Source organism: Macaca nemestrina, chromosome 2, assembly GCF_043159975.1.
Source record: "Macaca nemestrina isolate mMacNem1 chromosome 2, mMacNem.hap1, whole genome shotgun sequence".
Lineage (NCBI taxonomy): Eukaryota > Metazoa > Chordata > Mammalia > Primates > Cercopithecidae > Macaca > Macaca nemestrina.
Window position 1 is genome coordinate 119013330 of NC_092126.1, and position 19721 is coordinate 119033050.

Sequence of the window (19721 nt, forward strand, 5' to 3'; positions counted from 1 at the left end):
CATGGTGCCTCCAAGGCAACTGGCATCTCAGAAAAATGAGTTGAAGAGGGGGTCAGAGGTGGCGGCCTGAGTTTCTCAGACACTGGCCCCATCACAAGGTCAGATTCTCACAAAGAAGAATTACTCTCAATATCCTTGGTATACTGAGGGTTTTGGGGTGGGCGCACACACACACACACACCCCCCTACACACACACACACACACACACACACACACCTTTTGGCATCAAAGGTATTTTAAATTTTCCCTCAGCTCATTCTCTTCAAATATACTCTTAAGTGGAAAAGTGAAAGCGAAGAAATTTTCCAACTATTGGAACTGGGTCCATGTTCCCCTTTCATAAAAATCTATTGTTTTCTCTTCTCTCCTCTCTCTTTTTTAATTAAGTAAAAAACAGAAGGCCCCATCGGTGTCCTACCACAAGCCACCCAGCAGCAGCTTTCTGCTCTGAGACGCTAGGCACCTGGGGGACCTTTGGCAGGGGAGGATGCCATATGCACTCTCATCTTCCCAGGACATCAGCTGACTTGATAGTATCTAGGAGGGCTGTCTCGGAGGCTGTGGGGAGGTACCACTCCCATCCACTTCCCATGGACCCAGACAGTAGTGCCGTGCAGCTGAAGACCAGAGAGCATACTTTTCAGGGACAATTAAATATAGGCTTTTGTACCAAGGGTTCTGCTTGTTCCCTGAGGAAGCAGGCTCTTTGAATCTTGGACCGCATTTAAAATAAATCTCCAGCAGAACTCAAATTCACTTAGCAAATGATAGCTTATTCTGAACATTTTGGCCCAAAACAGGCTACGTATGAAAGCGAGAGGAGGATCTTAAATCAAAGCTGTGTTCAAGTGACTACACAGATAAACAGTTCCGACTGCTGTTTTCCTTCTTGGTTACCATCAGAGGTGTATGATTTTTGCTAACTCATATACATGTGAAAAAGTCGTCCCATAGTTTGCGAGGAAGGCAGTTTAGGAGGAACATATAAGAAGGGGGAAAAGTTGACAACTTACCATCCTCACAGAATTTTTCAGAAGTATTTAAGTTCACTTATGATATCAGCACACGGGAGAATAAATCTACCACACTCCCAGTTAACTACGTAAGACAGGCCACAGGCAGGGGAAACTCCTGTGTTCCTGAAGCTTAGCTCTTAGATTCAGATCCCAGTATATACATTAGCACATTTTAATCATTAACAGAAAGGACAAAGCCCCATGAAACTTTGCAGGCTGAGGCTACAGGCCATTCTCCCATTCAATCAGGGCAACAGCTTCCAGTCTTGTATTATTTTAGTTTATAAAACTGCTTGGCTCAAACATCACCTGACAACTCTTTTTTGTTCTCAATGAATGTAATTTTCAGGGTTTTGTTTTTTTGTTTTTTTGTTTTTTTAATAAAAAAAAGCATTTTATCCATCTGTGATGGATATTAAGCCAACTTTTTCTCTTCAGTCAGTATAAACAGTTAATTGCCTTGATAAATTGCTTCTTACTTTGGGAGTCACTGCAGTCATATTAATTATAAGGGCTTTTTTGCATAAAAGTAGAGAAACCTAAAATAGTCACACTAGAAAACACACATTGTACCACATCTGTCAAATAGTATCCTATACTATTTACACAAAAGCAGAGGCAAACAAACAGATTTTTGAAAATCTTTGCCTTTAGCCCATTTGAAATGCTGTCTCTTTGAATGGGGAAGTAAGATGTTCAACAATGTATTTAAAATTAAGACTCGGACCGTGAGCAATACTCTTAATTTTTTTTTTTTAAAGTTCCTAGGTTGACATCTCAAGCATGTGCTTTTATTATATCAGTTGCTGAAATCACAAACATAAATTGGATCACTTTTAATTAAAATTCTTTCTGGGACTAAAATTAAAGCTTTTAACGTCTATATCTTTGTAGCCTCAGGAAATAGTTCTATTAGGAAAATTAAAACTTTGTTCACTTTCAATATATCCAGGCTTCTAAAAGATGGCAATTTTTAGTTTGATGCTCGGGCCGTTTGACTTGTGGCTTAAAAAACTAACAGGCAAGAGAGTTTCGACGTTTAAAAGCGTATAAATGACTTGCTTTCCCCCACCTACTTTTAAGAAACCAAAATAAGTGTTCTGCTTCTATTTTAAACAAAATGCTTTATAGAAAAATTAAGTGTTTGTAAAAATGAAGGTGTCTGTGACACTTGCCTCCTGATTTAATTAAAATCCAAAACTTATCATCAGGTGTAGAGACAGAAATTAACATCATTTGCTATAATGACAAAAATGCCCAAGCCACAACCCAAGCTGGAAGGCATCCTTCTTCATGCTTTCTATCAAGCATGAAGTAAACGCTAAGGATTTCTTCTAGGAAAAAAAAAGTTAATGTTTTAAAAAAATATTTTAAATGTTTTCCTACCTATCTGCATCACCCTGCCAAAAACAGAGGTGTTATCCACAGTGCTGCAGTTCCACCTTCGATGTCGGAATTGATACTGGCATTCTTTGATGCCTGTCTTCGCGCCTTCTCCGATGTACTGCATGTGGTCCTGATACAAGTGGCACAGTTTCTTCTGTCCTTGAGAAAGTCCTTCCAGTTGGCTGCAGAGAGGCTGTGCTCCTATGATATATACTTCTGACATCTGAACAGGGTTATTCATACCTAGCGACCTGCAAGGGGGGGAGATGTGCATTGAAGATTTACGTGAAATCTCGAGGTGGGCCCCCTGAAAGCATGTCAGCAATACATAGTTTTAAGCACACAGATGCTTTTTTCTCTCCTGCTTGTCCTCATGACAAAGTATGAGAAGGGCTTCATAAAACTCCTCTGTTTAAACTGCACTCAGAAAACGGAGGTATTGTGCAGTCCCCATCCTGCCATCTGGCTCCTCAGTTAGTATTTTCACTCCCTTCCTAGCCCCTGTCACCATATACCTGAACCAGTATTTCCAAAATCCACTCAGAAAAGGGGGAAACAGCAGTTTGAGGGACAGGCCTCTGACATTAGAGAAAGTGACCCACTTTGCCCCACAAATTGGACCAATCTGCCTTAAAAACTTATGAATGCTGAAAGACACAATTAGATACGGGTAGGAGATAGTAGTTCCTTTTGACTGATGGAAGAACAGAGGGACAAGTATACAGACTGGAGAAAATTCACCACGTTTCTGGACATTTTAAAAGGGCTCCTTATGTGATTGTGAGGGACCCAAGGCAGGGTACCCAGTGAACAGAAGTCATGTTTGACAGTCAGAAAAATGCTGTTCATTTATAGGGAAAAAAAATATCCAGAACACGGTCAAAAACAATGCTCTGGATATATTACAGTCTATCTACAAGGTCCCTACCCAGTAAGAAACCCCCACTTGGGGACATTTGACTACTTCAAGTTAACCTCCTTTTGATCACATTACAGCCCCAATACTTCTGCACTTGGAGTTTAGCTGTCCTCCTAGAACTCTGCCTACTTCAAACTCTGTAGGTTAATAATAATCTCAAGTGACAGAAAATAAAAGTTGAAACCTCACTTTTACTACCTAGAGGTGGCAAAAAGTAAATTTTATAGATAGGCTTAAAATTATTAGCAAAGTGAATTTCTGTTCTTTTTTATTGCATGATGTACTACAAGCACACATCTGAACAAGGGCTTCATAGAAAAAGGCCTAGATTTATAGTTTCCCATTCCCTAGGAGCTGAAGATAAGCTTTACAATATTAACAAGTTAAAAGAAAATTCTGATTTAAAACTACATATAAGTAAAATATATACATATGTCTTGGATAAATACACCCACACTCACTATCCAGCTTTAAATATCCCCGCATCATACAAACAAATCTTTAAAAAAAAGAAAAAAAAAGAAAAGAAAAAGAAGAGGAAGAACACGCACATAGAATGAACTTACCACCAAGAATTGGCTTCTATTACAACCTGGGCGAAGGAGAAAAATATGGCCAAAGCCATTAGGAAGAACTTGGAAGACACTGCACTTCCAGCCATCCCCAAAGCAACTCCTGGGCTTAATATTCCAATGGACTTCTGGAGAGGGAAGAAAGGAGCAGATGTTTATTGCCTCTCAGATAATTTTCAAGCATACAAGTTTAAACAACGGAAGTATCCGGGGTCTCTTAAGTTTACTGTTGATTGACTGCGCTTCTCCTCCGTGAGTTTTTTGATGGCAAGATATAGGCAGTTTCTTTTTCCAAATTAATCCACCCACGCAACCTCACCAGGAAATCTGATTTCACTGGGATCCTGTGTGCGGGGCACGCCAGCGATTACAAACATGTCTCAATTCTGTTGAGTCAAAGCCCTGGTGCCAGGCGCTGCCTCCTTCCTGCTCGCTCGAGTCCCGCACCCCCTGGCTCCCCTCTAGTTGGTGCTGTACTCAGTCCCTCCCGGGTAATTCACTCGGAAACCCGCCGCGGCCACCCTCCGTCCTCTCCCCAACCTGGGCCGAGCAACAAGTGGAGCCAGAATTAATTCCATGGGCGAGAGGAGCACGGAGGCGAGTGGAGCGCACTGCCGCCAGCGGCTGCGGAGGAGGCGGGGTGGCCAGCGCAGTTGGTGGGGGGGGGGGGGGTGTGTGGAGGATGGGGGCAGGACGCGGGAGGGAAGGGCAGGGGGTGGGGGGCGAGGCCCCGGGGACCAGCGCGCGAGAGTGCCCAGCTGGGAAATGCAACTCCGAATTAACATCGTATGTTTCATAATCAGTTTACGAGCCGATTTGGGGAAAGCCACTTCCAGATGGGGAAGAGCAACCCGGATTTCCTTCAGCACGCTCTTCAGCCAGATTGGGGAGGAGAGAAGGAGATGGGGGCCCTAGGGGATAATGGAGAGAGAGGTCTGGTCTCCCAACCAAGGAAACCGGAAAGGAGTGCCACCCTCACCCGCGTCGCCTGTGGCCTCTTCCACGGACTGAGAGAAGGGATGGAACCCTAGAGGAAAGAAGGAACTCTGGGTCTCGCTGCCCGGAGAGAAGATTCCTTCCCTGCCCTCCCCACAGCTTTCTCCCAAATTCTGATTTTTCACTCTCCCTTCCACCCCACACCTGGTAGCTACCAGGGAGGGAGGAGATGGGGAGGTCCAGAGGGACTCCAATTTCCCTTGGTCCTGATCTGGGGTTGTGGGTCACTTTGCCATCGCGGCACTGCGAGCCTGGCGTTGGAACTCTGCCACCCTGCCTCCAGTCTAGCCTCTCCAGCCCAACTCAGACTTGGTTTGGTCAGTCCCGAAAGGCGGGGGTGCGGGGCAAGGCCAGAGTCCTTGCGGATGAGTCCAGACGGGGCCAGAGGCGCTGGCTCCCGAGCCGCAGCTGGACGCATCGATTCCAGGGCAAAGAAGCCCCCAGCGGCGAAGGTTCCCTTCCTGAAGAATTTCAGGGGTAGGAGTTGGCCTTGGAAGCTTCCGCTGCCGTTCCTCCCCACTGGTGACTTCTCCACCTGTAGGCGGCGGCGGAGCAAGTCGGTGGCCGGTGCCGGTGGGAGGAGCGGGTTTTAAAAATCTCCTTTCACATCTCTGATAAGTGTAACCCTGCCGCGCTGCATCGCCCATAGCCCCTTAAGGAGCCCCTTCCACGGAAAAGAAAAGAAAAATGAGCCTCTTTAAGGCGGTGGAAGAGCCTGGCTTGGAACCTGTGCCGTAAAAGGGACAGACGGTACTAGGCAGCCCTGGTAAAGCTATGGGGCTCAGGAGCGTGCCAAGGCTTTTCTCCATGAGCCGCCCCATTGGCCCGGGCGCTTCGGGGCTTCTCAGAGAGGAAATGCTTATGTAGTCCCCAGCGCCTGCTAAGCAGAGCTCCGCACCCAAGGCCCAGTTGTCCCCAAAATGCTGCAAAGCTGGGGTGGGGGGGCGCATCCCGGAGAATGGAAATCTGGGATTTCCCCAGCTAGGAGAGAGAAAGCTCTGGCTATCTCCCCACCCCCGCCCTAAGTGTCAAGTTTCCTCCAGGGGAGGGGGTGGGCTGCAAAGTCTGATTCACGCGCAGCCCAGGCTGCAAAGTCAACTCTCCCCAAGGGCAGCCGATGCCGCGCGCGCACACATTCATACAAACTCACACTCGGGCACATTTACACACTCACACGCGTGCACAGACACACACGCTGCGACATGTTTCCAAGTCAGCGGCCCAGACTGCTGCTGGCCACTTGCACTTTCTGAGCTTCGCAGCGGGCGGGGCGCGTGGGGCGGGGCTCAAGCAGCGGAGAAATTGATAACAGATTCGGCGGATTACAGCGGATCTCTTTGTTATAGCCGAAGCCACACAAACCGAACCCACTCCCAGCCCGACGCCCCCAGGGAGAGTCCACCAGTTCCCAGAGCCCAGGCCAACTGTGAGCGGGTCCATCCGGTCTCCACGACTTGGGTCTCCCTGGCTCCAGGGTAGAGGTAGGCAGAGGGTGTCCCAAAGGGGGATCGGAAAGAAGAGCCTCACGAGTCGCGTCTCCACTTAACCCCGCCGCTTGCCCGGAAACACCTTGGCCCTCTTCCCGCTTCAATCCCGGTGCAACCCAGAAAAGGCCCCACAAGTTTGAGATACTCAAGGAACTCACAGCGAACTCACACATACATCGGCTCTGTAGGGTAAAACATCCCCGCCTGTTTACCAAGAGATCTGATCCGAAAAGACAGTATGAAATGAGACCTCTGGGGAGACTGTCAACCCCAGGGGTAAAACAAAAATTCTGATCAGAAGCTGAGTTTCCCAAAGAAGGGGCTAAATGTTTTCCAACACTTTCGGGGCCCAGGGAAGATGACTGTAAGGACAATGAGAATCTTCCTCGCGTGCCACGGGGAGGAGGACTGGGGGCGTTTGAGGGGCTCAGCGCACCAGAGGAGTGAGGTGGAGGAAGGCGTTCCCGCGCCCTCGTCTTCAATCCAGAGCAGTTCAACGACGTGGCTCCCTTTCTATTTATCCCTGAAAGCCTTCGCGTTGGATTAAAGGTGTTCCTGATCCTTCTTTACCAACCGCGGTGCGGGCCAGGGCTGATGAGGGATGAGGGAGAGGAAACCTCAGTAGCAAAATTGTTCAGAGGACGCTCGAAGGGCGCGGGGAGCAGCCGAATGTACACCTAAAGTCTCGCAACACCCAAGTCCTCCGCATGCAGCCCCTTAAGGGAAAAGATTAAAAGGCCAGGCAAAGATCCTCTCCCTTCGGACCCGGGGCGCTGCCACATTCAATCTAGGCATCCCCTTCTGCTAGACTCTCTACGTTTAGGGCCCAAGTTTCTGGGAGTGCAAACGATGAGGAACGCCAACTAGGCGGAATAAGCCCGTTTGACACAGGCTCAAGGCATCGAAGGGGAGGATAGGAAACTCCAAAAAGAATCTCCACTCTTGGTGGAAAAAGAAAGCTGCTTTGCCCACTCCGATCTCTCCCTAAAGCAAGGAGAGAGATGGAGAAACTAGCAGGAAAGCACTCAGTTGCAGCCAAAAACTTGGGATGTCCTGCCCTGGAGAATGCGGAGAGCGGCGCGAGGAGCTGAAGAATGGGCCGGCCCAGGCGGGTAGGAGGTCCGCTTTAGGGGAGCAGACAAAGGAGCCACTACTGCCCATGCCTCGCCCCATGCCTGAGCGCAAGGGTTGTGTCCACAGCAATATGTGTGTTGGCGCGCGTGTGGAGCGGGGTGGGGGAGGAGGGGATTGCCAGATAGAGAAGGCGGAGGTTACACCTTGAGCCAGAATCAGTGTGACAAAAGAGAGCCACCCAGACCTCAGCACTGAAGGCAGGTTCCAGGTTCGGGTACAGTGAGTCCCCAGGGGAAGAACAATCTGGCCTGGTTCTCCTGTTTCCTGCGCCCTCGTCCATCCCTTAGACTGGGCTTTCCAACCCCAGGATACACACACACACCACTCACACCTTCTCACACAGGATGTCTAACCCTCTCGGCAGAGGATTAACTTTGTCCAGAGGTGGAGCAGAGTCCTTGGACACAGAAAGAAAGTGAAATGATAGTCAAACCCCTACTCTTTAAAGGTAGTTTCGCTCCCAATTTTTAATAGACGATGGAAGTGGGGTGAAAAGGGGGAAAGCAACACTTGTTCTCGACCACAGAGAGTTGGGAGGCAGCTGAGGCCAGACCCGAGGCCTCCTAGGGCGACACTCTCCTTCCCAGGCCCAGAAGAAGAGGTACCAACCCTGTGTCCAGTTGGCCGAGTCCCATTTGCTGGGCCGGACCTGTGGCCCCTTCCGTATTGCAGCGACTGGCGGCGCAGTGAAACTGGTCCTCTGGGGGCCTCCGAGGGCCCCTGCTGGGAGAGTGGGGTCTGGTGATCGCGAGGGATGAAGGGAGCAGGGGTGGGAAGTAGAGGGGAGCAGCTGCCCGCCCGCCCCAAGGAACCGAGGCTCGGAGGAGTCCTACCTCAAGGTGGCCAACAGGGGGCAGCCGGCACCGCACCGCGGGGAAGAAAAGACCGCGGGGATGGCTCCGAGTTCTGCGCGCATAGTGCTAACCCCTTGAGCACCGGAGCGCACTGGGGAGGGGAGGAGAAGACAGGGGATTCTTGGGCCGGGCCTCCTGGGGAGGGTCTTCCGCTGAGAGGGTCAGGGGGTGGAGGAGACGAAGGCTAGTACGTCCTGGACCCGAGAACAACTGATCCTTTACTCCCCTACACACACACACACACACACACACACACACGCGCGCACACACACGCACACACACACACACATTTGTTGGCCTGCGGTTTGCTGCGCACTCTCCGCATTGCCCCCTCGAAACTCCACTGGCAGACTGTCTAGAAACTAAATCTGACTGGTTCGGCAGTGAATGTGCAAATGTTGGCTGGGGGGAGGGCAGGGGCTGAGGAGGTGCGACCTCACGGACAGGCCCAAGTTACTTCCTAACAGCGAATTGCCTATTTAAAGAAAGAAGAGAGAAAAGACAGGCGAGAGAGAAGGGACCTCGATACCAGCCAGGGATTAGAAAGTAAAACAGGGCTGTGGGGTCTCCAGAATTTTTTTTTTTTTTTTTTTTTTTTTTTTTTTTTTACTTTTTTGGGGGAAGAGGAGTTGTTTTCCTCTAGGAAACATCTTAATTTCAATTCTAACCTTATTTTCTAAGAAACTGAAAATGGGAAAGACCAGAAAAATGGAAATAGGAATCGAAGCTTGGAGGGCAGATAAGAAAAATTGTTTAGAAAATAACAACTTATGTTGCAGGAAGAAACGTTAACTTTTCGTAAAAGTGAACTCTCAGTGACCCTCTGAGTGTGTGACTCGGCTTTAACATACAACTGACAATTAAAACAAACAAGAGTTCACAAACTGGCCCCCGCCTGCTCTCCCAACGCGGAGGCCCAAGTGTTTTCTAAAGGACAAGGCGGACTCCGCTCAGGGGGCCGGGGAGCGCTCTCCCGGAGTACGGGATTACAGCCACACCACCACAACTCCCCGCCCCCACCACTGCTGCAAAGTGCCTGAGCTCACCCAGTGGCGGCTAATAATGCTAATAACGCGACCCCTCTCCCCGCGCCGGGGTGCGCGCTGGCCCCCCGCCAGGCACTCTTAAAGGCAAAGGGGCCTGAAGCGCTCGAGTTACCCGGCCAAGGCAAGCCTACAATCTGGCCTCCGTCGGTGCGGGGGTGTGTGGGGAAGGTGTACGCCGCTCTGGGGTAGTTGGCCCCTGGTTCCTCTGCGGGTTCTCTCAACCAAGGAGTCCCTTTCCCCATCCCGAGCCCCGGCCACACACCCTCCCGGTGCCCGCGCAGTGGGCGCTTGGTAAATATTTGTTGAATTGAATCATTATCCTGTTACTGAAATATACATAGTAAATTACACTCGATGTTCTCAGAGCAAAAGGAAAGTCGTCAGTGAACCGCACTCAGTTTTTCTACTGTCGCTCTTCCCCATTTTTTCTCCAAAGACGAAAAGGTTTGCAGAACGGGTGGTGCGACGAGAAGTGATCTCCTGGGGCACTGAGGCAGTGCGCCCGGCGTGGGGGACGAAGGGGTAGGGGTTCCGGCCAGCGACGCTGGAGTTCCAGCTTCTCCAGGCGGTTGGGGAAATGGAGGGATAGGAAGAGGCGAAGAGAACTCAGTTAACTTCCAACAGCGGGTTGGGGGAAGTAAAGAAAAAAAAGTGGCGAGAGTCGGCGGCGCACTGAACACCTACCTTCATGGCGAGGGGGAGGGGGCGCGGGGAGGAAGTCGCCACCCCAGCGAGTGCAGCCGAGGAATCCGAGCGGAGCGACCGGGTTAAGCCTGGGGGGACGGTCAGGAGCAGGGCTGCGGAGTCCTACGAGGCGCGTCGGGCGGGCGCAGTGAACCCGAGCTGAAGCGGGCACTGGCGCCCGGGCCTGGACTCCCGAGTTGGGGCAGAGCTGGGATGCGCCCAGGAACGGAGGGCGCGCGGACGCGCGCGAGCCGGCAACAAGGGCAGGGCCTGGTCGGGGCGCAACTAGGGAGCCGCGGGTCTGGCGAGGGCGCGCAGGCAACTGTTCCACGGAGAGGCGCTCCGTTTCCAACGTCCATCAGCGACGGCGGTAATTAGGGCTTTCCAACCCCAAATGTGGGCGTGATTGTGCAAAAGACCTTACGACAAATAATAATAAAAAGAAATTCTTCACAAGAGGGTGAAAAAAAATGTCCCACTACTCAACTTTGGCCCGGGGCGGGGGAAGGGGGGGGCGATCTGTGCGCCCAGGTGCCCCCAGTTCATTCACACCACGGATTCTGCAAACTCTTGGCGGCTCACGCCTCCTGATCTCCAGCTCCTCCTCTCCGGGTCTGTAGCCGAAACGTCTGCTTCCAGACGCTGATCCTGCAGCCGCGAGTTAGTGTGGACGTCTCTGTACATACACAGACACACACCCCAACACACACACCCCCGCTGCAGCTTTGGGGCCACAGAACAATCAGGCGCGCATGGCTTTTTCTCCGGGAGATGCCGCTGAAAACGCACAGGTCGCCATCAGAGCTGCAAGAGTCAGCGCCAAATTGTGTCCTTTCATTTTAGGGTTCGGCAAAAACGGGGCGCAAATTAGGTGAAAGTTGCCCCGAAACTTATTGCTGTGCGGTAAGCTGGGGCGGGTGGTGCGATGGGCGACTAACCCAGGGGAGACGCGGGCTCCCCCCACCCGTATCCCGTTCTTTCTCTCTTCGGGTTAATCTCTCTTTTCCCCGTTTTTCCAGGGCGAAGGGCGAAGAGGAGCGAGTGCACCGCGGGCGCGAGGCTGGGGAGGAGCGAGAGCTCGGAGCTCCGCGGCGGCGACTCAGCTCCGGCGGTCCATGGCCGGCGAGGCTGCCCACCTCCTCGTTTGGCGCCCGGGTCCGAGGGGCGGGAGAGCGGGCCGGCGGGAGGCGGGCGGTCCCGGGCACAACGGCGGCGGCGGAAGGGCTCCCTGGGCAGCTGCCGCACGGACCCCGGCTCTAGGCGACGAAGGCGGCTCCGTGGAGCTCGCAGCAGATTTCCACGCGATCCTGTGCCCCGCAGACAGACTGACCGACCTCGGGGACGCGTCCCCCCCTCCCACCCCCCGGCCCTTCTGGCCAACTGCCTTACTCTCTCCCTCCCTCTCTCCAGACTCCTCTTTCCCCTGGTGTTCTCAGAAGGAAGAAAAAAAAAGGAAAGAAAGAAAGAAAAAAAAAAAGTTCTTCAAAGTTTCAGAACTAGGGGCGGCTGGAAAGAGAGAAGGAAGGGGGGGACGAAAGAAAAAAACTCAACTTCTCCTATGCGCATGCGTGGTGAGGCCGGCCTATGACAAACTCTGCAGGATTTTAAAGCCGTACTACGGGCTGGGGTGCCGGGAGGCGGGGTACACCCCCCTTGTCTCCCCGTCTCTAGGTTCCCCATCCCCCGCGGCATCTGCTGAAAGAGAGAGGTCCACTCTGCAGCCGCTGCCTGCCTGCCGCCTGGTTGTCTGCGCTCCTTCCAGAGCCACCGACCGGCGGGAGGCTGAACCCCAACTTCCCCGGCTGGACCCCTTGGCTCGCTCGCGTATCCCAGACCGCTCCCACTGGGGCTCCACGGAGACTGCTACCTTGACATGGAGCCTCATGGGGGACCTCCTTATTCTTACCTCTGGGAGAGGATACTTAAGCCCTGGGGCTGACGGATAGGGTTAGGCGCCCACCTCCTGCAAAGTCCCCAGAGTAGTAGGGACTTGGGTACTGGGATGCATGATTGCTCATATGGCTCTGGCCCAGAGCATCCAGGCGGGATGCGTGACCCTGCCACGGAGATCTTGGCCGGTGCCCTCAGGTGAGGAGATTGTGAAGTTTGGCAAAACCGGATTCCAGGCACCGGAATTTCTAGACGCTTCCAGATGCCCGTGGTTTTGGGGACTCCGGAGGGGCAGGGTTGGTGGATTGTGTCCGCTACCTCCAGCACGACGCGGGCCCCACCCCACAAACAGTGCCTCACACTGGAGCGTAATAGTTATTTTCCGCCGTCCGCATCCTCCAGTTGTCAAAGGTGAAGACACACACACACGATTCTATTTTCTCCGCTCATTGGCATGCACTTGACCTTAAGGCGAAAAATCCGTGGCCTAGGTGTTTTGGGGTGGTGGCTGTTTTGTTTTGTTCTTCCAGTCCCTCCACCCCCACACCCCAGGGCTCGCCGGCCCAGGCTCCAGCGATGCCGTTCCACCCTCCATAGCCCCTTCCCATTCCTTAATTGTCCTAGCCGACTGAACCCTTCCCCAGCCCTGGCCTCCTTCCTGGCGCGCAAAGATGGCAGTGTGAACTTCTCACCAAGTGCCAGAGACAGATGCTCCTGCTTAGCACCCTCCCCCGCCACCCACTTGCTTTCTTTCCCCCAAGGCGTGTGCGGCCTTAAGGAGGGGGAATCCAAGGTTCTCAAAGCTCCCCTTGGGACACCTCCCTTTACCTCCTGAGTCTCCATTCCTCTAACCTCCTCTGTAAGCCTTGACCACTTCCCGACCCGTGGGCATTTTACAGTCTTCGAATCTAACCTGAGATCTGCCCACAGGAGGAAGGTGTCTGAAAAAGAGGGTCTCCGCCCGGCAAATCGCCCCTGGGCTGCGTCCCTCCGCCCTTCCCCCTCTCCCCTTCTGTTCTGCCCAGTAGCCGCAGACTGAGATTCCCTGGCTGCGGGAGAGCACGTGCCTCCTGGGCAGACACCCCAGCCCCTCCCCGCGGGCATGGATCTCCGGGACCCACCTTACGTGCAGCAGCTCTGAGAAGGGGCAGGATATGAGCTGACTGTGAAAGGGGCTGCCAAATGGCGCTCGTGAAGAACGGAGAAACTAGCGTCCCAGTGTCCCAGAGTCCAAGGCAGTTCATGTAGAGGATCCTATTCCATGAAGAACAGGGCCGTTAACCTGGGAATTTCCTCCACACACACAGCCAGTGTAGAAACATTGGCTACCCAACCACAAACCCCCTTTTTTTTTTTTTTTAAATGGCTATTTTCTGAGTTATCTGGATAATCACCTGCTTCTCTCCAATTGCCTTTGCTTGTATAGACACAGCCCAAACAGTGCTATTTCCTGTTCTGCAGTCTTTCCTCCAGTGGAAGTCGGTATTGGTTAGTAGTTAAGAGTGCCGGCTGTGGAATCTAGAGTTCCAGTCCCTGCCCTGCCACTTCCCAGCTGTCACACCTTGTCTAGCCTCTCAGCCAGCACTTCAGAACCCTCTTACACACAACAACAGCAGCAAACAGAAATTTCATGATCTACCTTGTAGAAATGCATTGAGAGTGAAATGAGATGAGCTTGAAAATCAGGGGAGTGGTGAGAATGAAACATGATGTCTAGGAATGCTCCTAGCATGGGTCAGGCACTTACCTGGCACTCAACGCCCGCTCTTCTAGAAAAAAAGCAGCTCTGAAAACAGAGGTTTTCAAACTCCTGTGGTGGCAAAACCGGACCTCACATGACAAGACATAGTCTTGATTTATTCCACTTGCTAGGAATAGTCTTCACTGAATAAATATGAATGCATTTGATTACTGGGTATTTCCCCAGACCTCACTGGGCTGCTTGCAAATTAATATCAATGTGCAATTTTATTTTCCCAAAGTTTCCAACAAAACCATCTAGTCCCAAGGACTTCAGATAAAGAGTTGTGAGTTTTATCTGCTAATATTAATAATGAGTGTGCTGAGATTATACCCCAGAAGCAACAAGCTTCATGTCAGCAGGACCTCATCTGCGTTTTCCATGGCTGGAACCCCAGTCCTCAGAACAGTGCCTGACACTTAGTAGGTGCTTCATAGTAACAACCAAATGAATGGGCGAATGGATGAAAGAATTATTTCAGAGGACGGTGTTAAGGAGAACCAACTTGAAATCCCTTTTGACCCTTCAATAGTGGGTAGGGGTGGGGACTGCCTCCGAAAGCCAGGCTCAGTTGTAAGCACCAGTCCCATTATGGTATTGATTGGTTTGGCTGGGAAATGAGCAGACAGTTGGAAGGAGAGATATCAATGCCTTTCCATCTGTGAAGGTTCGTGTTTGACAGACCTCCAGTTTGTGGAACTTCATGTTTCCCCTTGCAAACCGTGTGTGCATTTGGGTGTGTGCCTCAGATTGAGTCATCCGAAGACATACTGGCAAGGCATCACCACGCTCTACTCATTAAAAATGCTTTTGAATCTGTGGAACAAATAAATCAATATTTTTGGCTGCTCTCCCAAGCGGATTATTCACAAAGCGGAGTGCAAGATAAGGAATTTATGAACGACTGCATCCCTGTGCCGCCTTTCCCAGCAGGAGAAAGCAGGACCTGGGTTGTCATTCTGGGAAAATCTACCCCCCTTTTATGCCCAGCAAATAATATTTTATGGCCCTGGGTTTATGGTGGTGTTTTAATGATCTGCTGTAGAAAGCGGTTTTCTCTCCAGTCACTAGAATTTGTCAAGAAAGGCTGGAGGCCATAAAAGAGGGATGGGCCCCAGGGGCAAACAGGCTCCATCTTCTGAAATAAACTAATAAAGAGCCCCAAGATGTTTACTCCTTCGCCTCAGAGTCAAGACCAGCAGGGCTGTGTGAGCAGGGCCACAGATGGAGCCCTAAAGAAGACAAAGAGGCCGGAAAGGGGTCAGGGGCTTCCTCACCACCACATGGCCACAGTCAAAGTAATACTAGCACTTTGTGCTGCCACTGGCCTGTGGGGGGAAAAGGCTCGCTTGAAATTATAGGACATTTTTGGATTCTGGGTTGACTCCAGGAGGCTCTTTGAGACTCTCAAGTTCTCCTTGCACTGAGCCTGATTACTCACTATGCCCTCCTAACTTACTTATGTGTTATATGCCAATTATCCCAGTACCGTTTGTTGAATAGGGTGTCCTTCCCTCATATAACACTTATGTGTTATGTGTTATATGTTATGTTGACTATGACCATTTCATAGTCAGTGGTGCCTTGGGGGGCACTAAATGGATGCTTTAATTTTGTTTCATGTTAGGGAACATGAGGGTCAGATGGATGTGAGTCTGAATCCCAGCTCTGCCTCTTGCTGACTGAGTGACCCTGTAGTGGTCACTTACCCTTTTGAGCCTCAATTTTCTCACCTCTACAGTGGACATAGGAAACAAACATATTAGGATTGTTCTCATAATTGAGATAATGTATAAAAGACCTTGGTCCAGCTCTGCCCATGGAGATAGCTTGATGAATGGCAGCTACTGTGATGATTTCTGCACTGTAAATGTCTCTCCCTGGGTCCCCAGGTGAAATCTGGAGAAAAACTAGGAGCCTGAGGAGAGTAAGGGTAAGGGCTGGGAAGAGGAGAGAAATGTGGCAATTACAGGATCACCGGCTATGCCTATATGATGGAATTCAACAAAGATGAGGCAGGTATGTGCTGAGATAAAAATCAGTAATAAACAATCACAATGATTGCTGGCAACACTTACTGAGCTCTATGTGCCAGATGCCAGCCCTGTCTAAACTCTTTACATTCATTGCCTTGTTTCATCCTCACTACTTTGTGAGATAGATCCTATTATTATCTGCATTGTGGAGAAAAGGGAAAGTTCAAAGAGGTCCTGATTTTGATAAAGCCAAGCTGTTTTAGGAGTTGCAAATCCTGACAGCTTCTGATTTCACTCCACTGAACACCAGACGTGCACATAACCAGATTCAGCCACACCAGGAATGCCTGATTCAAGCCCAGCTCAATGGAGCTGTCAAAGATTTGTTCTTATTTCATTAACTGGCTGGCTTTGACATCTCTGCCCTTGCCCCACCGCCCTCAAGAAAGACAGCATCCATACTCAGCAATTCACCTTGAATTCTTACCTTGTATTGGGCAGTGCCCTGAGAATTCCCTTCTCTCTGGAAAGAGCTTGTTGTCCCTGAAGGAGTGAATGAGGGCATGAGGGCTGTCTCTCCCTGATGCTGCTCAGGTCACGTCACATCTCTGCTGAAAGCCCTTCAGAGGCTCCCCGGAGTTTATCAGATAAAATCAAAACAAGTTAACCTGGACTTCAGGACAGCGTCATCCACATGCATCCTTTGTGCTTGTTCTTCCCTCTGCCTGCAACGCTGTCCCTTCTGACCAGTCACCCTCACTCCCTTTAAGTCACCTCCTCGTCGTACACATCAATCTCAAAGAAGCTGCTGTCCTTCCCCCATGATTCTCTACTCCCTTACTTTGTCTGATTGTCTTCTTTCATCTTGATCTAAAATTATCTTATTTACAAGTGTATTTGTTTACTTGTCTGTCTTGTTTTCTCTCAATAGAATGTAAGCTCCAGGAGGGCAAGGACCTGCTTGACCTTGTTCATAGTTGTGACACAACCCCCTACTGACTCACACAAAGAATGTGTTATAAATAAGTGAATAAGCGAATGATCTTACCTGTGGCCACGCCACTGCTAAGCAAAGTTTGAACCGTGGTGATCTGACTTTAAATACAAGGGACTTAATCACCACACTTTACCTATAAATAAAGACAAAACTATTTTTTAGAAGCTGTCTCTCTGGTTTCCCATGTGTGCCCCCACTTTTTCACTTGGCCTCACCTGTATAAGGCTTGGCTTAGTGGAAAGAGTCTAATAAGATAAATAGTTTTCATCTGAAGAAAGACGGGATTCCATTTACTCTCCCCTTTTGTCATAGTGTTTCTTCTGAAAAGTTGTTTGCTCCTAACTGGCATGTTTTATGAATGGTAGCTGGTATGTTCAGTCCTGTGTTTTCCATTTCATATTCTATTTGGCCCACTGATCATCTACATGCTGGGTTTAGAAGAATATAGATTAACCGGTTCTGGGGAATACAAATCCCTTAACTTACATGGAAGAAGCAGACTTTTTTTTATCAGAGAGATGGGAGAAAATGCTGGGATTGTATTTTGGTTGTTTTGTTTTTTTTTTTTTTTTTGCAATTGTCAATATTATATGTCTAAATCTGTGGCTTTGGGCTTTGGAAACCTGATTTGACTGTTCTCAATAATTACTTTTGGTCTCAAACAACTCAAACATGGCCATACTCCTGGGTATGTATTAATAATAGCAGGTTTTTAAACTGCTCGGCTAAGTCCATTCTCCGGAACGGAAATCTAGGAAAGTGGAGTGTTTTCAAAGTTTTCAAATTCAGCATGCTGTGAAAACAGATGGCAGAAGTATAAGAGCTCATTAGAAAGCAGCCAGCTAATGCTCAGGTTTGGTCCAAACTGGATTCAAACATATTAGGTTGGTACAAAAGTAATTGCGGTTTTTGCCATTACTTTTTTTTTCTTTCTTTTTTTTTTTTTTTTTTGACAGAGTCTCGCTCTTGTCTCCCAGGCTGGAGTGCAGTGGTGTGATCTTGGCTTACTGCAACCTCCGTCTCCCGGGTTCAAGCGATTCTCCTGCCTCAGCCTCCCGAGTAGCTGGGATCAAAGGTGCCTGCCACCACGCCTGGCTAATTTTTGTGTTTTTAGTAGAGACAGGGTTTCACCATCTCGGCCAGGCTGGTCTTGAACTCCTGACCTCATGATCCACCCACCTCAGCCTCCCAAAGTGCTGGGATTACAGGCGTGAGCCACCACGCCAGGCTGCCATTACTTTTAATGGCAAAATTAAATAGATCAAACTTATCCCTTCCAGAGAAGAAGCAACAAACAGTCCTCCTTTCAGGGCCACCTGGAAAGCCTACCTGGGGACACATTTGGACAAGTGTTAGACTTTGGCCAAAGAATAAAAGTGCATCCTCAAATCTCAAGACTACCACATAACATAATTTTTAAAAATTTTTCTATAAATAAAATTGATTTAGTTTTAATTGACAAAAATTGTACATACATCTGGTGTACAACATGATGTTTTGAAACATGTATACTTGGTGAAAAGGCTAAATCAAGCTAATTATTATATCCATTACTTCACATACTTAACATTCTTTTATGATGAGCACAGTGAAAATTTGTAGTCTTAGCAATTTTCACGTACACAATACCTTGTTATTAACTATAGTTGCCATATTACAATAGATCTCTTGAACTTATTTCTCCTATCTAACCAAAAGTTTGCATCATTTGACCAACATCTCCTTAGACCTCGTCCCTCTCCCTACCTTGGCAACCACCATTCTACTCTTGAATTCTGTAAGTTCAACTTTTTTAGATTTCGTATGTAAGTGGGATCATGCAGTATTTGCCTTTCTGTGCCTGGCTTATGTTACTTAGCATAGTCTCCTCTAGGTTCATTCATGCTGTCTCAAATGATAAGATTTTCTTCTTTTGTCAGACTGAATAGTATTCCATTGTGTATATATGCCACATTTGTCTTATCAATTCACCCACTGATGAACACTTGATTCCATGTCTCCATATTTATTGTAATAAATAATGCTGTAATGAACATGGGAGTGCAGGTATCTTTTTAATATGCTGATCTCTTTTCCTTATATACTTAGAAGTGGAATTGCTGGATCATACGGTAGTTTTTCATTTTTAGCTTTCTAAGGAACCTCAATGCTGTTTTTCATAATGGCTGCATTAATTTACATTCCCACTGATAAATGTTACACAATTTTTAATATTAAACCAATGGAGAGAAAAATGGTAAGAGAACTACACAATACTTCAACATTTCTAAGTGAAAAGGACAGAGTTTAGTCATTCAGTAAGTTACCTGGTATTCCTGACATCAAGCTGTACACAAAACATCTAGGAAGCTGACTGACTGTATTTTTTTTTAATTTTCAAGAATGTTCTGAAAAGTTAGAACATAAAAATTTTACAGGTTTTTGAATTTTAACGTGAGTTACCCTAATACTTTTTTTTCATTGTAAATATCCCCAACCTCCTTAAAAGATACCTGATGTAATTCTAAACAGCAGAATTAAATCCCAAGTCCTTTTAATTTTGTGTACTTTGCTGCTATAATCATCAATGGTGAAAAAAATGACTCTGTTATGACTTCCCCAAAATCTCTCAACGAATCAGTGAATTTTGGATAAAAGCTTCTTTTCTCCACTCAGTTTAATCTTCAGTTCAGTGATCTATATGTGTCCATTAAGGTCAAATGACAATTCATTGGCTTTGAAAAACATCAGAAATATTCCCAGGGCAAAAGATCCCCATGTCATTGAATGTATTTAAGGTAAGTGGTTTTGACTTAAGCAAAGATTTCTCCTTAACCCAGGAGAAAAGCAGTCACTCTTTGGAAATACCACAGAATTCAGGAAGGTGAAGTGAATAATAGCAAAGGATTAAACTTACCTATTCCGGCAGGTACATATATCTACTGAGTATATACAGGAACATGATGGCTCCACTCACGTGTCATTTGCGGACAACCCTCTTCTGCTCAACCCAGGAGCATGATCCTCCCCCTGTGGCCCTCAG

The 19721-nt window shown here is 48.8% G+C and overlaps 1 protein-coding gene across 6 annotated transcripts in view; it reads right to left on the minus strand.

Annotated features, from left to right (window-relative positions):
- LOC105480585 (Wnt family member 5A) overlaps nt 1-19721 on the minus strand; it is a 39429-nt gene that overhangs the window by 11158 nt on the left and 8550 nt on the right. The window contains exons 1-5 of one of the 6 annotated variants that reach the window (XM_011739682.3): nt 16751-17656; nt 16190-16245; nt 13107-13239; nt 3889-4022; nt 2404-2654 (exon numbers count right to left, since the gene is read on the minus strand). In XM_011739682.3, coding sequence (XP_011737984.1) covers nt 2404-2654; nt 3889-4022; nt 13107-13229 — 508 coding nt within the window. In that variant the 5' untranslated portion in view covers nt 13230-13239; nt 16190-16245; nt 16751-17656. Of the gene's footprint in view, nt 1-2403; nt 2655-3888; nt 4023-4434; nt 4540-10095; nt 11442-13106; nt 17657-19721 lie in introns of those variants that run through there. The other 5 variants (XM_071091925.1, XM_011739684.3, XM_071091924.1 and 2 more) reach the window with 5 other exon arrangements.